This window comes from Rissa tridactyla, chromosome 1 (assembly GCF_028500815.1).
Source record: "Rissa tridactyla isolate bRisTri1 chromosome 1, bRisTri1.patW.cur.20221130, whole genome shotgun sequence".
NCBI lineage: Eukaryota > Metazoa > Chordata > Aves > Charadriiformes > Laridae > Rissa > Rissa tridactyla.
The window spans coordinates 104229094-104246959 of NC_071466.1; the positions used below are offsets into that span (position 1 = coordinate 104229094).

General features: G+C 36.2%; 1 protein-coding gene across 12 annotated transcripts in view; it reads left to right on the plus strand.

Moving 5' to 3' along the window:
* SYNJ1 (synaptojanin 1) overlaps positions 1-17866 on the plus strand; it is a 70161-nt gene that overhangs the window by 12166 nt on the left and 40129 nt on the right. For all 12 annotated transcript variants that reach the window (XM_054193667.1, XM_054193671.1, XM_054193661.1 and 9 more), the window contains 10 exons: positions 691-777; positions 1172-1439; positions 3892-4117; positions 5853-5936; positions 6726-6787; positions 7374-7470; positions 8788-8957; positions 11173-11254; positions 14085-14237; positions 17413-17578. In XM_054193667.1, coding sequence (XP_054049642.1) covers positions 691-777; positions 1172-1439; positions 3892-4117; positions 5853-5936; positions 6726-6787; positions 7374-7470; positions 8788-8957; positions 11173-11254; positions 14085-14237; positions 17413-17578 — 1395 coding nt within the window. The remainder of the gene's footprint in view (positions 1-690; positions 778-1171; positions 1440-3891; positions 4118-5852; positions 5937-6725; positions 6788-7373; positions 7471-8787; positions 8958-11172; positions 11255-14084; positions 14238-17412; positions 17579-17866) is intronic.

Below are 17866 nucleotides of genomic sequence, written 5' to 3' on the forward strand. Positions count from 1 at the left end.
CTGATTAAAGTTCTAAAGTGTACGCTATCATTAACTCCTAGTTGAATAAGGGTAGATATACTTTAATTCCTTCTAAAATATTACAAATTTTCTTTTTTCAAAAACGCCTATGAAAATTGTGTTTTCCTTATCTAAGACATGGCTTTTAAATACCATTATCTTGTGGACCTACAAGAGTTTTGATTTGCTCGGAATATATCTAAAACTATTTAAAATGCACTTGTGGTAATCTTGTTTACTTATCTGGAAACGATACTGCCACATCACAGTTTTATTCTTGGAGAAAAGGGATAATTTTTTTCATGAAAAAAAAAGCAGCATTTAGCACTACTCTAATTTTAACTAATTACAGGAAAGCATTCTCATGCAACTCATTTGCCGGTGTTTTAGATGCTTTTTGTATTAGGAGATGATGATGTTAAAATGCCGACGTTCTCTTTTAATATCACTTGGAGTTTTTACAAGTCCTTTTTTTGTTGCATAAAAACATAGTGTGATCATACTTCGTTATAAAATCAAATACTCGTTTTCCGTTATAAAATGCCATATGCTCATACATTTTGGTTTCTTTCCAGAAGCTTCACGTAAGTGCTACTTTTGTAGTCGCTTGGATTTTCAGTTTAGAGTGGACTCATTCTCCCTGCCATAGTGGTCTTTTACATCATAAAATCTTATGTTTTCTCTCCATAGCTTCTGCAGAAAAAGACACAATCAAGAACACCTACTCCAAAGTAATGGATGCATATGGGCTCTTGGGTGTATTAAGATTAAACCTTGGTGAGTAAAATATGTACAACCTTAATTTTTCATTTGGGAAAGAAAATTGGGCTGCTTCTGTAAAACTGCGCAGCACAGGATCTTCGCAACAGGAACTGGGCTGGTTTTTTCTTTTTATTTTTTGGCTTTGCAGAGTAACTTGCGAGTTTGAGCGCTCCCAGAAATAAGGGAGTGGACAAAAATAACTTCCGTTTTCACAGTCCCTGTTATTTGCAGCAGTTTCTCCTGTTTGCGTTTCCCTTTCTTCTGTAGCACTTGAGAATGAGTTCTTGATCTTGGTTCTTTGTGTACTTTTTTCAGGCAAACTGGGGTCAGATTGCGTGCATTTAGGTCTATAAATACATCAACTCCACTAAGACACGTTCTGTTACCTGTGCCTTTTCTTGTTTTCCAGGAGACACGTTGTTACATTATCTGGTTCTAGTAACAGGATGCATGTCTGTGGGAAAGATTCAAGACTCTGAAGTTTTTCGAGTTACTTCCACTGAATTTGTATCGTTACGAATTGATTCAACAGATGAGGATCGTATTTCAGAAGTGCGCAAAGTTTTGAACTCGGGAAACTTTTATTTTGCATGGTCTGCGACTGGTGTCAGTTTAGATCTTAGTCTCAATGCTCACCGCAGCATGCAGGAGCACACCACTGACAATAGGTTTTTCTGGTGAGTTCATAATGCGTTTTATCAGACATTATATAGAATAATGCATGCCTGGACAAACTAATCTGTGGCAAGTTTTTATCCTTGTCTTTATCAGCTCTTAAAGGTACACCTTTGTCCCACAAATGTTGATGAGATACGATAGCATTATTTTAAGGACTTAAGTGTGTTATTAACGATACAATGTTTCCATGGCCACTTGGAGTTTCTTAATTGGAAGGCAGATTTTCGCTGCTTATGGTGTTACACTTTGATCTGAACAGTTGTGATGTTATGTTTCAGCTTAAGAGACACCATTCTCTTAATTCTTCATCAAATGTGTCAGTTTTTTTTTAAAATGAGTGTCGTAATGGAGCTTTAAAGAAAATTGTAATCTTTTGAACATTCTGGATTCTAAAATGGTGTGGTGTTTATGTACAGTTTCCAAGTGAGTTTCCAACACATGAAAGGGCTTTAAAAGTTTTATTACACAGACAATTGTCATGTTGCTGATTTCGTTGAAACAGACCAGGTAGGGTATGCTACAGTGCACATTGCTTGGATGCTGAACTCACTGTCTTTTTACAGAAAATGTTTGAATAAAGCATAGGTTTTCACATAGAGAATCCTTGGTAAAAGGAATACTGCTTTTTCTGCTAATAAGCAGCTTAAATAATGCCAGTGATGCATACTGTCATGTAAGAAATTCTGCTCTCATATTTTCAACCTTCGTTAAAAATGGTGTATGTGTCTGTGAACCTTAGAAGGGTCTGAAGACTTGGCAGTATGTTGCTAGAACAGGTGAAAAGCTGCGTCTGCCCCACTCTTCTGTCCAACATACAAGACACCAGATCAGCTCTGGCATGTGTGCCAGTGCTACTCTACTCTTGGCAGCTATTTTGGTGAGATAGAGGAATATGTTCAGATTGTTATATTAGAGAAAATATGTGTATTAAGAAAATAAGCTCTAGTTTTCAGAAACACATCTACCTTGATATAGGTTTACAGGAGTTATAGGAACCTAGTTGTTGTCTCTCTGCATCTGGAAAAATACTGTCTCTGTGTTGGTAAGTCAGTATTTCAAGGCTTGAGAAAGGAAGATACGTGTTGAGCCTGTCCAGATAAGCTTAGCTGATTTTGACGCCTGTCATAAAACTTCTTAAGTTACCTGGCTCTTTTTTTTTCAGTAAGAATCAGTCCTCGCAGGAGGTAGATGGAATGTCCTAGATTCCAAGATCTAGAAATGTAAATGCTAAAAGTCAATAACAGAAAGTATTCTGCTTATGCACTTGAGTAAGCTTTCTTGGGCCTTTTCTATTCAAAAGTTCCAGTCTCTGATTGCCCAGGGAAAGAATATTGTTTGCTTTCTCAGTCTTCTATTGTAATGCATCTATATACTTTTCTGTAAAGTGAATGCATACTTGATTCATGGGATTTGAATCTTCATTAGTGATTGAAGTGAAGTGTTTGCTAAGTTACAGATTTTTTTTGTTTTGAAATTGGAAATTTAGAATGAAAAGGCTAAAATAAAAGTGAATAGCTTCAACCTTTATGCCATATATGTTATTTGCAATTATGGTAGAATTTTCTGGGCGGTGACGAAACCAGCCGTCTTACTAGAGTTTACTTTTCTTTGCTATGCAGAAAACTTTACTTCCTTTTTATACAAGTGAATGTTTCCGAAGAAGATCAAAAGCCAGGCCCCACTAGAGTGAGGTAAAACAAAAAAAAAAAACATTCACAAAACCCAAACTTTAGTTGTATTTACTTACTACACTGTTGATTGGTACTACTTAATGCACAGGTGTATCCAAACTGTGGATCTTTCATTTGAGCAATAATTGGTATTAGAGAATGATATGTGCAGTATATAATGTACCAAGACTTAACCCTGAAATTGATATTTACAGAAATTTGAAAATCAGTTGGCTATGAATGTGTTCCTGGAAGCTTGTCTGGGCAAGTGATGTGTTATGGTGATGTATAATAGAAATAATCAATGTATATTGACAAGAATTTTTTTTTCTAGCTTTATTTTGTGATGTTGTGAAATTGAATGGTGCTTTACCCATGACAAAAAGTAACCCCATAATTGGAATTCTGGCTTGCTTTTCCCAGAGTCTGTAATCTTTGGCTTCTCAAAGCAAGGCTGAGTGGAGAAATATAAACAAGCTTGGAGTGTTGTTTTTTGCTGGGTGAAGAGCAGAGGCTATAAGGGTTATTTTTTTAAGGTCATTAAAATTCATGACTTCACCCCATATTCTTATTGTGTGAGCATTTAATCTGTTCTCTTGTAAACTTTGCTATTTCAAGTACGTTTAAATAAGAGTTATATCATAAAATTATAACATGAGTATTTTTCTTTTCTTATTCGTAGTAGTGGGTGTAGAATATAAGAAGTTAGTAGCTGGTGTAACAATTTGAGCTATGTTTTATTTCCTTCCAGTAATTATTTTATTTTTTTTTTCCCTGACAGGAACCAGTCACTGCATTTACATCTGAAGCACTATGGTGTGAACTGTGACGACTGGTTGTTACGTCTCATGTGTGGAGGAGTGGAGATAAGGACAATTTATGCGGCTCACAAGCAGGCAAAGGCTTGTCTCATTTCACGACTAAGCTGTGAACGGGCTGGCACCAGATTTAATGTCCGGGGGACAAATGATGATGGTCATGTTGCTAATTTTGTTGAAACAGAGCAGGTATGTTACACTAGAGTGCACATCGCTTGACTGATAGATAAGATATGTGTGTGGATAATTTTTTGCCCTAAATCAACAGATCACAACTCGAGTCTGTAACACACAGATATCGGAATAGTTCCTTTGCTGCTAAATAAGGAATCTAAGTCGCTTACATAATTTGATGATCTTGGTGTAGCTTAGGGTAAGAACATGGATGGGTCTTGAGTTTCAATAGCTTAAGAAGCTGTTATCCATCAGCTGAACTGTTGCAGGTGGCTGTACGTCCTTTTAGCCTCCTGAGCTGTAGGTGAGTGTGTACTTCTTTTGGCCTGAGCAAATAGCAAAGTGAAAGAGCTTAGAAACAAGCAAGAAATTTTTGGCAAATACACAGTACCATGTGGTTCAGGAAAGATAAAAGCATTCCTATGATTACTCAACACAGTTCCTCTGAAAGGTAGTTTTTAAAGCCACTGCAATTCCACTGCATTTCATCGCATATCTTTGCTCTTATTATAAAGAAATGCAAGAAGCTGTTAAATCACTCTGTGCTGGCCTTTCTTTGCTCACTTCTTACGATAATTTAGTTTCCAAGCTGTTGTTCCTGCAAAACTGTATTCACGTGAGTAGGTATCTTTGGTTGACTCACTGACTCATTGCAAAGCCTAGGTAGTTCAGTAGGATTTTATCCAGGAAGGGTTTTGCTTGTACACATCTGTCATGGTTTAACCTCAGCTGGCAACTAGAACCATGCAGCCACCGACTCTTCCCCCCAGGAAGGGTGAAGGGAAAGAGGGGAAAAAGGGAGGGGAAAGGGAGGAAAAAACCCCACCCTTCTGGGTTGAGATAAAGACAGTTTAATAGAAACAATAACAGAAAAGGAAAAATAACAATAATAATAACAATAACGGCAGGGGTCACTCTCACTGCCTGGTGAATTGGCACCGTCCCAAGCAGTGATCATGGCTTCCCACCCCCTGGCTAACCTCGATTTATATACTGAGCATGAGATCCATGGTATGGAATATTTCACTGGCCATTCCATCATTCTGTCTATTCTTCTATGTGAAACTGAAAACAGTCCTTGAATAGTGTAAACATCCCTTAGCCACAACTAAAACCAACAGGTATTATTGACATTCCTTTCACAGCAATCACTAGAAAGAAAATTAACTCTTTCCCAACTGAAACCAGGGCAACATCCCATTTCAGGAGTTTAGTCAGAACACTGTTACAGTTTCTCTGTCCAAGTTTCTTGGCAGGCTAATGCCACTAGATGACTGTGGCATATCATTCCATTTAAAGTTTCCTTTCCTGTATACTTAATAGACCATTGTATTTTGGATTCTGTTACATAAAATCTGTGCAGGTGTTCTGAGTATGCTGTATTTTTATTTTCTGTTCCTTGATGTACATTTTGACTGTTCCTACAGGAATGTCTTACCAAGTTATTTAAAACAAGTTACTCTTAGCACAGAAGTAATTCAGTCCCAAATAATAAAAGCCTGCTGTATTTTCTTAGATGTTGTGAATCATGATTCTGCAAGGAAGCATGGGAGTGACAGAACTTCTTTTATGAATTGTTCAGAGGGGATAGAGAGAAAAGTTTAGAGAATACAATATTTTAGCTTGTGGTGTAGAATATGTAATACGTAAATAAGTTTTCTTTCCTCTATATTTTGCTAAAGCTAAGAAACCTAAAACCTTACACTCTATAAAACCTATTAATACCATGCTTTTCTTTTTTTCTTAACAGGTCATATTTTTAGATGACTCTGTGTCATCGTTCATACAGATTCGAGGATCTGTTCCATTATTTTGGGAACAGCCAGGCTTGCAGGTAAGCAGGAGGTAGATTTAAATATACAGATAATTCTTATTCGTGTCTTTTTAAACATCTTACAGTTACTTTTAGGCTCTTCTGCACAGTTACTGTCAGGGTGATGTTATCCTTTGGAAGTGAGTTGGTGTTATTGTTTAATTCACCAAGCCTGCTACTCTCGAGTCTCTGAATGCTGTTTTGCACAATATTTGAACGTCCATTGCTTTTTAGATGTTTTCTCTTTGAAATTCTGAGGTTTTCTGTTTGAATTGCTATTTTAAAATAGGTTATCTAAGGGCACCCAAAGGCACTATTTTCTTCTGAATTGTTCTTGAGCATAAGTCTTTTCAAGAAGTCAATATGGATCAAGAGTTACTGTAATATAATTTTATCTCAGTTTTCTTGAAAGAGGGATTGTATCAGCAGCTAACACTGCGATACAATTTTTACAGGGAAGATAAAAAAGATTTCATGCCTCACAGTGACTCAAGGTTCTCTAAACTAGACATATAAGCATTTTGCAATAGAACTACTGAAACCTTTACGTGCCTTTTACTCAAAACAAAAAGTAATTAGATGATAGAACTAAGTATATTAAATGAAAAAAGTGTTTTTTAGAAAAAAGAAGAGGAATTTAAGAAAGCTTATAAAAAGAATGCACACTGTAGCAAGCAGAATTAATTTTGGAGATTTCATTTAGCAAATGAAGGGAATTCTCAGATCATATTTAGGATCAAAAGAAGTCTTTGAAGAATGATTAATCAAATGTGTAAAGACAAATAATTTAATGTGGTCTCCATGTCATAGGTGGGATCCCATCGTGTCAGAATGTCAAGGGGTTTTGAGGCGAATGCACCAGCTTTTGACAGGTGAAAGAATGTCTTAAATTTTGGTAATGCACTACAAACCTCTGATAAGTGATACATCAGAGGGATGGGATATATTATTCCAACTGGGAGTCTATAAAAATGTGTGATTCAGCAAAGCAACGGGCTGCTTGGGCAGCTTTTTCAAACTTCTACAGGATTGTTTATGCCTTTGAGTGCTTTGTTGAAAACATTGAAGAAAATTTAAAATAGTGAAATATTTTGTTAAATTGAAAACAAAAAATGTAGCATGTTTACATTGAATAACCTGTATTTGTCAGCTGCCGTATAAAAGTAAAGTTTATATTTTGATTTTATTCCTGCCATCACACTTCAGCTTCACAGCCTTATGGTTTTAACTAAACGTATGTTGTTAAATTGGTGCTGTTATGCTAATTAAATAGCAGTCAATGGTTGTATGCTATTATTGAGTTGCATTGATTTGTTTGGACGTGACATAATAAAAGGCTTGCGGCAATTATTAGAGTACCCAGTACACTTCTGCAGTGTCTCAGTCAAGTGTTGCAGGTGTTCATGTTAATTTTCTGCATGCCAGAAAATGAGTGTGGAATTTTTCTTTTGTTAACAGGCATTTCCAAACTCTTAAAAATTTATATGGCAAGCAAATTATTGTAAATTTACTGGGGGCAAAAGAAGGGGAGCACATGCTCAGCAAAGCTTTTCAGGTGAGTATGACAATTCTCTCTCTGTGCATATCATTGGAATTTGCCTGTTTGCGATGAAGCTTTTATGTAGATTTCAAAAAAGAAACAGCTTTGCTATGTTATGGAGCTATTACCACTTGTGGTTAAAATTGTATTTATCATAAAAGCACTGCTTAAGATATATAATGTGAAACGAATTTTTAAAAGCTCTCTATATAACTAGTGTTTGATTATGTTCAGATTGGTTACTTTGCTGAAAAATTGTAACAGCAACATAGACAATGTTGAGGGATTTTCAGTTATTTTCATATTTCATGCTTATTAGTGGCTTACTTGTAAAATAAATATTTTTTGCACTGTAAAATTGGTGAATAAATGAATGATTCTTTGTGGTGTTTAATACTGTGATGTTTCTTTTTAAAAATCTTTCCCTTGGGATTCCTGGATATATTCCTTAATATTTTTTTAAAAAATCACAAATTAATTTATCAATTTAAACATAAAAGCCGCTTCATGATTAAATAGAAATGTTTCTTCAGAAGATGTTAACTGTAAGTGGTCATTTTCATGAACTCCTGCTAGTTAGGTTAAAAATAGCTGTCACATTGTAGTCCATAAATACCGACAATTTGAGAAGTTCTGTCTGAAGCCAGAGAACATGTCAATAGCCATCTGTTGTTTGCCTTTCCCTTCTTCCTTTTCCCTTTGTATTGTAATGGTTGAATATCTTAGACCATTCACTGGTATTTTTTCTGTATCTACTTATCCTGGCGGGAGACGTTAGTGCTCCCAGATGCATGTCAGTGCCCAATGCGGATCATAGCTTTGCCAACAAAGATTGTGTGAGCACTTCAGGGTTTTTCAGGGAATATTAGGGAAAGTTTTGCTCAAGCCACCCTCCACAGCAACCCAAGTAATTTGTCTGTTTTTTTCAGTAGTATCTTATGGAGTGTTTACTCGGTCCCCGTTGCTGGCAGGTATATCTAAAATGGTGACTGTTAGTGAAAGGCGTTTCCACTGAAATAGCTCTCTGCAAATTGAAGTGTTTTAACAGTAGAAGAGGCTGCAGACTGTCTTAGTGACCCCTGGGATAGTAAGGAAAAAACTGACTTTGATCGTGACAAGAAAAACCACAGGCAAAATATGAATCAGTTCTGAGTGATTTGTTGAACAATAGTGGTAAAAATGGTTTAAGTTTACCTAAAAGAGAGCATGCAATAAACAAGATAGCTAATAAAACAGCTTTAAAAATATATGTAGCCTCTTATTTAGCTTATACTACTCTATATTCAGTTATTGGTATATTTATACTTTTTTCTTCTCTTTTTACAATGTCAGAGCCATTTGAAAGCATCTGAACATTCAGCTGATATCAAAATGGTGAACTTCGACTATCATCAAATGGTTAAAGGTGGAAAGGCAGAAAAACTACACAGTGTGCTTAAACCTCAAGTCCAGAAATTCTTAGAGTGTGGATTTTTTTATTTTGATGGAAAGGAAGTTAAAAGGTTTGTGTGCATAACTTCCGTAAATTTCTTCAAATTAAATTATGATTCCAGGATGTTTTTGACCCCTTAGCAAAAAGATAAGAGAAAAAATATTAGTTCTGTTATTGTGGTTTTATTGTATCCAAGATGACGCTCAGCCACCAAAAGAGAACTTACTTTTACTTTATTAAAATTTTGTCTCATTCTGTATATGCTCTTAAAATCTTAATGGAAAATCTCTTTGAGAAACTGATGGGGCATGACTTAATTTCAGGCATTTGACCTCACCATTTGGTGAAAATGGGTAATTGTCTTTTTTCAAGAGTGCACATGGGATTAAAGAATGAATATTTTTCCATCTCTCTGTATAATGCTATTCATGTTTTCCTCAGCAATGGAGCATACCATGTTCTGTCTGTTGTAAATGCTGGTGTTCAGTGCAATCTTTTTCTAAATCTGCTTGCACCTGGATCCTCATTTGTGAGATTCAATTCTCCACAAAATGTGAATGGAATGCGTGATTTCTGCCCTGCTCTGTACCTCCCAGTCCTGCTCTACTTGTACTTCTGTCCCTATTTCCTCACCCCGCTTCCTAGAGCAAAGCTTGTGCTTATCTCAACAGGAAAAGGGAAGCAGAGCTAGAAACAGGCAACATTCCTGCTCTTCTCCCTTCCACACCCTTCCTCCTTTTAAATTAATACCAGAGCAAACTGCTGAGTGAGGTTCTCCATGAGAAAGAGAATTGTTGAGTGAGGGGATTGTGCCACGTGCAGTGGGGTTTCATCTTCTAGTGCAGCGGGAGAGGAGGGGAGGATTCCAGTGCCACTCTCTGCTCTAACCTGGCTGTGGGATTAAATCCCACAGAGGCAGGTTGTGGTAGGCCTGAATAAGACTAGATTTAGTGGGAGGGTGCTTAGGTCCCACCTCCACCTCAAAACATCACTGACCATCCTCCAAAAAGCTTTAAAGTGGTGTTGACACTTTGTGTTGGGAGAACACCATTTGGTCTCAGTGGAGAACAGAACAAAAGCAAAACAGGCTGCGACTTGTGATAGCTTGAAGAATTGTGTTAATTAAAAATACAGTGACGATCAGTGGTGAGACACTGGAACAGGTTGCCCAGAGAAGGTGTAGATGCCCCATCCCTGGAGGTGTTCAAGGCCAGGCTGGATGGGGCTTTGAGCAGCCTGGTCTAGTGGAAGGTCTCCCTGCCCATGGCAAGGGGTTGGAACTAGATGATCTTTAAGGTCCCTTCCAACCCGAACCATTCTATGATTCTGTGATTTTGATAAGTTCATGGACCATCTCTGGAGAATGTCAGGGGTTTTCCCTGTTTTTTCACGATAGCAAGTTGCTTTGTATTTCAAATCCAATACGGAGATAGTAATATAAAAAATGGTCTTGGAAAAAGTTCTTCAAAACTTTCTACAGTTTATGGTTAGATCTCCAAGTAAATGTGATGAAGCATTACTGACTTAATTGGACAAAGTGTGTAGTGGGAATGATGAAAGTGAGGAATAAGTGTGTATGATTCGGAGAGGCATCAGAATTTTGTACTCCTAGCCAGGCAAGAAGAACGTGGATGTTGCCTAATACGGTCCTTCTTGAGAGCTTTATAGCATGAGTTAATGGCCTTCTCTCAAAGAAAGGGGAGCAGCTCAGAGTGCCTGAGGATCTCAAGCATCTGTCGAGCTGGGGGGAGAGGCTTATTTTTCATTTTTATTTGGGGAGGAAAGAGAAAGTAATGAGGGGTTGAAATTGGCTTTAGTTTTATCACAAATTCTTGTTACTTTTAGTTTAGTTAAACAAATCCTAGAACTGTCCTAATTTTTTTTCCATTTTTGTTTTAACTAAGTGTTGTTATTTCCCTCTGAGATTCTTGGGAAGTGTGTTAGTTGGATTGTTTGAAAAGAAAACATAATCCTGCATAACACTTTAACCAAGAAAGCAAGGAGAATTGAGAAAAACTGAAGAAGAAAGACCACGTTATTTACAGAAAATAAATTAGTTTTGTATAGCGAACACTGCTGCAAAATTCACTGCTGTTATTGGAGCTAAGCCTCTATTGCCGACGCCTTTATAAACATACTTGCGATGGCAGTAACGTTGCACTGACAATACCCTGATTTACTATTCTGATTCAGATCTTGATGTCCCTGTCTTTGTTGATGATATCTATGTTAAATGAGTTATTTCAGTTGTTTTCTCTCGCTGTCTCTCATTGTCCTTGGCACAGATCTCAAAGCGGTACTGTCAGAACAAACTGCTTGGACTGTCTGGATAGAACAAACAGCGTGCAGGCTTTCTTTGGCTTAGAGGTAGGAAAAACAGTGTCCAGATACACGACTGCTCCCAATGCTTCTGTGGCAATGTAAAAGTAGCATTACCTTCCCTATGAAAGATTAATTAAAATGTTTTGTTGATGGCAGTTTGATTTATAGCATGATACTTTCCTTGTCCCAGATCTCAGTAGCTGCAGAAGCAGTAATTGTGCAGTAGTTGTAATTAAACAGTAGTCATGCAGCATTATGAAAAATATTCATTCTTTTTTAGGTGTCAGTTTCTTATGTCAAGTTTCAGGCTTGCAATTCTAGAAGAGGTAGCAGCATTGTAGTCCTCACAAACCCACTTGCATTCACAGTTACTCTTAGATGAATTTCTTCAGCACACAGGATTACTGTTCTTAGCATCCGCCAGTGCTGTGTGTTCATATTTTCACAGCACTGTGCTGTGAATTCTGCATGGGAATTCATGGGATATCATGGTTGAGGCTTTGGCCCCCGCTCAGATTAAGTAGCTGGAAATTAACCGTGGGATTCGGCTCTCCTGCAGGGTTGTACTTCAGCATACTGGCTTGCTATTGAAACCAGGGTTCTGGCCTGCAGGCTTATGAAGTAGAGCTTGAACACATGAACCTGATCGAAATTGATGGAGTAAAATAGTACCAACTGGGCTAAAAGAGCAGCTCTGAAAAACTTTTGACAGCTCCACTCATCTTAATAAGCTGAGTTTGACTCCTAAAGATAAAATATTTGTCATGTTTAAAAATGAAAAATTATGGGTGCTGTAACATCAAAGTAAAAGGATTATTCTTTTGTTTTCTGAGTTTTATTTAATTAAAATGCTCTTGTTTTAGTGTCTATAGGAGGAATTTCTGTGAGAACTGCAATATCCATCGGCTGTAGAGCAAACATTTCTGATTCTGAAACGTGTAGTGATTTGCTGCTGCGTTTACCTAGTGAACACTGTTGCCAATTCATTGGTGTTTTAGTCAAATAGAATACTGAACTGTTTACCCTCATGCAAATACTCTGAAAATTTTTCTCTTAACATTCAACGTCAGTACACACTGTAGCAGATACAACACAGTTTGAGAGATCTAATGCCTTTTTTCTCCATTGTTTCAGCTCTGCATGTACCATGGGGGGGTCACACCTTTTAATTACTAAAATGAAGAAAAATAAGCACATCTCTTAGTACCTGCTAATTATACAAATTCTGGTGGAATTTAGGATTCTTATTATTTTCTTTAGTTCACTGTGTGTTGAGTAGTGGCATGTTTTGAAAAATCTCACAGCATTTTATTGCATTATGTAGTTTGTATAGCTGTCCGTCCTATATTGACTTTACCATGGGAGAGACAAATGATTACCTTAAAGCCTTTCCTGGCCCTAAATCTGTTTGCTGGAGTTTAACAGTTCACTGTAGATAGAGATGCAAGCTTTAAGTAAGTAATTAGGTTATCTTAAATAAGCCATGCGAAACATTGCCTCTTGTATTTTGACTGATAATACAGTAGTTTGCTATGGCATAAGAACAAATCTTTATACACTTTTAATGCGTATAGTACTTACATGGCAAACTTAGCTTTGCAGCCCTATGTTTTCCTTTCTTACTCTTTAAGAACTGGATTAAATATTGTCGTCTTTTTTTTTTTTTGGCCAGGTGTGCCAAATTTTCCTTGGTAAGAGCTGAATTATGATTTCAGCTAGAATATGAGAGCTAAAAGTATAAAACTAATTAACTAGAAGGAAAATGGTAAATTCTAATGAGCTGCTTGCTTAATTTTAAATTTCTATTTAAATGAGATATTTAAATTCTTACTTTTTTAACATGATAGGTACCTCATGTAACAAGTACTGAGCTCTGGATGACCACCTAAAATTATGAGATGAAGCACCCAATTTCTGAAGCTTATTTTCTTGTTTATTTCTGCTTAATTTTGGCTGCAAGTTTCCTTTTGTAACTTTTGTTAATTCCTGCCCAACCTTCAGAATTTTGTATTTATGTCATTTTATGCTCAGCTTTTTAGACTATTCCTTCTTGCCATTGGAAACCTCAAGGTTTTAAAGATTTTTTTAAAAGCTCTTGAAAATAGCTTTTTTTTATTTAGGTTTTTTTTAAATTTGTTTTCAGTATTATGTTGGTAGCCACAAACACTAGAAACTTACTAGACTTTTTAAAAATAATCGTGATTCCATAAACCACTATTTCAAACAAGGTCCAATGTCCCATTCTACTTCCGTGAGCATAATGCTACCTTTAAGTAATGTACCTAAATGTAAAATAATATGTTTATATATATTATATGTATACAATTTAAATGCATCTAATGTAGACTGGGCATCATGGAAAATTAATTCAGGTATATTGATTGGAAGGGTAAAAAGGTAAAGATTACAGTGTGTTACGCATGAAAACAGAGTGAGTGACAGAAGCTGTTGCCGTTTCACTGATCACAGAGCTCTATTGCTGCTGCATTTGGTAATAGAGGTCAGTGTGCTTGGTATTACACTTTTTTGGGAAGAATATGAATTGCCCTAATTATAAATTATGTAAATAGAAAAACTTGAGGACCAAAAATAGCTTACCTTGTAACTAGTAAATTTTTAGTTGAAAATATTTGCAATTCAACTACATAATTCTTTTCCTATATTACTACCTATCTTTAAAAGAATATGAAATACTGGTGCTAAAGTTACATGTACGATGCAGCCTTTCAAACATAGTGTCAGTTTGTTCAGAATGATACATATAAACCAAAGATTATTTTTTTTGTGTGCGTATATGCTGAAAAAATATGATGTACCTTTTAATGAATACATGTAAAGATTTTTCTTTTGCAAATGTCGTCTTCAACTGTTGCAGATGCTAACAAAACAACTGGAGGTATTAGGATTAGCTGAGAAACCTCAGTTGGTTACTCGCTTTCAGGAAGTTTTCCGATCCATGTGGTCTGTGAATGGTGATTCTGTCAGTAAAATTTATGCTGGAACTGGAGCCCTCGAAGGAAAAGCTAAGGTAAAGTACATTTTAATAAAAACTTTAGCAGTATTCACTATGGGTTTTTAAAAAATCTGTCATTAATATAACAACTATGAGATTTTATTTTTTAAAATATGCTTTTGTTGTAATCCTAAAAAAACCAACCAAACAAAAAAAATAGCATAAAAAGGTTGGTTATGTTGACAACCAGATCTTGTTTCAGTACATCCATTCTCAGCCATGTCCATGCCTCCCAGATAACACCATTCCGCAGGAAAGGATGAGACTCAAAACTTTTATTTCTTTAGATCATAGTTCAGAAAAATGTATATTCAAATCAGCTTTAGTTCCTTTGAATATTTTCATTTTTTGTCTCTGTACCTCTAGCTCCTATTGTTTCAGTTTCATTCACTATATCACCTTTCTTTTAAAATATGTTTCACTGGATGTTGTTGTTCATGCTTTTAGCATTTGTTAACAGTGTCAAAATCAAACAAGTGGCAGCTGGGTGGTTTTTGTTTGCATGTTTCTCCAGCTGGTTTTTTTTCTAGTTTTGTGATTACTGAAAAAAAACCAAATTCTGTTTCTACCTTGCTTTCTAATGTTGTGATAACAATTCCCTACTACATGACAGTGTAATGCTCTGTTTCTCATTGACTGGTTTTGTCTTTGTTGATGCCTGAGTTGTTCAGGTTTTTCTAATGCTGTCTTTTATTTTTTTTCTAACGATGTTGCTTTCTTTGTTTCCATAATTCTCTTTGTTTCCATAATTCTCTCTCTTATCAGGTGATACCTGTCAAGACAAACAAATGTTGAACCATCGCAACTTTTGCCCTTAGTTCCTTCAAGAATTTATTTTCGTACCATTCTTTTTATTTAATAATGCGCTGCTTCTCATTCCATATTATATACTATGTACTTCTAGTCGACTGTTTTGTTCTTCCATCACTTGTTCATTCAAACCATATCAGGGACCTTCTCTGCACATGCACAAGGCATTGCAGTAAGCTACATAAACAGAAAATAAGTAAAATAGATTTGTTGCTTATTCTACCCTTTGCTGATGCATACAAGACTTCTTCATTTGGAAATTGCTTGTATTTTGGTATAGAGTGGAATCTGGTTAAAGATGTTTAGTTTTATTTTCTTACAAAAGTATCACCCAGACCATCTGGAAAACTACAGTAAGTACTTAATGGGGTGTCTCCCCTTCTCCTGACCTTCTCATTCAACCTTAATTGTTTCTTTTCCTAAATTAATACTTTTCTGCCATTCATTTGGCTACCTAATTTTTTTCTCATTTGTCAAATGTATTTACTGTATTTACACTTCCTTTTTAAATCTGTAAAATACAGAGTAACGTTTACTCTGCTGTCTTTGTAATAATACAGAGTAGTCAATCATTGTCCCAGGCATCCCTGCCCTGGTACAACTATTAATGAGTACCACATCTCATAAATCAAACACAGCGTCCCTGATAGAAGTCCATCTATTTGAAGAGGGTCTTTAACGCTTGGAAAGCCATACGATAATTGCCATTCTGGCAATGAAGCTCGACCAGGTCACTACTCAATACCTTCTTGAGTACTCTGATAATATGTTTTAAAATGTGGCTTTTAAGTTGCATTTCTTATTCTCATTTCTCAAATGAAAAGTTTGATGTTTGAAACGTTTCCATTTCTTGTTCGTCACTTTGATTCTTCAGAGTCCAAGAGAACTTAGAAGTAAAAATAAGGAATGTAGGATAGGAGAAAAAATACTTTAACTTTAAATGTGTTAATGTACATTTCTATACTGAAAACCAGTCCTTTTTAAAGTATTATAATACTCGTTACATCTAACTCCTTACCTACTCTTTCTTTTGCTTTCTCTGGGTTCCTTTCAATTAATTGCCTGATATGTGAATGGTGAGTGTGGTTTTTTTTGGATCATGTCATAAGTTACACATTTTCTGACAGAAAGGGAGCAGCATCCTATTAAAATCCTATTGCAATAGTATGCTCCCCAACACCTCATCCACATTGTCTTCCGAAAATCATGGTGCCAGTTTACTACTACTTATGCTTGACAAAAGAGTAGTTTCTTTCTTGTTGTCTGGTACAATTCATAGAACTAAATGATGGGTTGGTTTTGTAGTTTTCTTAAGCTTTTGCCTTTTTTTCTTATGCATTCAAGAGACCTTCATGAACAATGCAAGCGGTGAACTTTGAGTATTTTTTTATAATAATATAATACCATGCAGCATCCCTGATGGGTTACAGTCTGTATTTCCTGTAAATGTAATAGCATGTGTTTACATACACCTCACAGGCAAAATACACATATAAGCACAGTAAGCCCTGTAATCAAGAAAATGTCTCTGTGTCTGTGAGGTCATTGTCAGTGCTGTGTACACAGATTAACGCTGCTGGGTTTTGAGTCAAGTATGAGACTGCAGGAGATGTTGATTACGTTACCCTGTAGGTGCCTGACCCACAGAGAGTATCTGTAGTAGGAATACATCTCTTGGAGATTCTTGTTTAGGTCAGGTAGTTGGACACTGTTCTTTTGGAGCACTGTTCAGTCGTGTCACTTGTGTGCAGTGTGTGCAATGACAGTGTCTTCGTACATATGGAGCTAGAGATTAGTGTACGTGTTCCTCCTGGGATACTGCATGAGACTTGCATGTTATTTTCAAAAAGGTAACGGGTCTTAGTAAGTTGAAGCTATCCCTTTTTTAACATGGATATTTCAGAACATAAATTCTGAACTAATATGCTCGTATGTGCATATACATACAAATTCACGTATCGTGACATTTGGACTCACGTGCTTGCTCATCTCTCACTATTTGGGGAAAAGCCCAAAATCCCGTATCACGGTCTAAACATGGCACTATACCAATTTAATTTTTGAAGACCAAGGGTTTAGGGGGAACAAAAAATTATTCCCCTTCCTGCAGTATTTTGTTAATTTAAAGAATTTAAACTGGAATAATCTGGTTGTTAGATATGCCTTGAAGGTATTTCTGTGTTGTTTATCATTTGTGGGTGGTGAGGGAAAGCACACCTAGTACAGTAGGCTTGGAAGACTTTATTTAACACTTAAAGAAGGAAATTGCCTTAGATTTTAAAATCATTAATGCAGTTTACAAATATGTTACTGAATATTGCTAATGTTATTGTAAGCAGTGTCCAACATAAAATATTTTATACGTGTTCCTCCCTAACAGGCTGGAAAGCTGAAGGATGGTGCTCGTTCTGTGACCAGAACGATTCAAAATAACTTTTTTGATAGCTCCAAGCAGGAGGCCATTGATGTTTTGTTATTGGGAAATACCCTAAATAGTGATTTAGCAGATAAAGCACGGGCTCTCTTAACCACCAGCAGTTTACGCGGTATGTGTCTTTCAGGATTTTAATCTGTCTGATAACTATTTGGTGTAAGAAAGCTGTATGGAGTCTGTTTTCAAAGCAATATTGGAAAGTATAAATGCTATCTTATGTTCTGTTGGCTTATTAAAAGATGAAAGTTACTTCTGCTTTACTAATATTACCAAACTAACATGCTGCTGTAATTTCTTTAATGTTTATATTTTGTTCATGTCTGGTGGTGTAATAGGTAAATATCTGTAGAGCATATTTGCCAGAACTTTACGGTAGATGTGTGTTAGATATGTTTTGTTC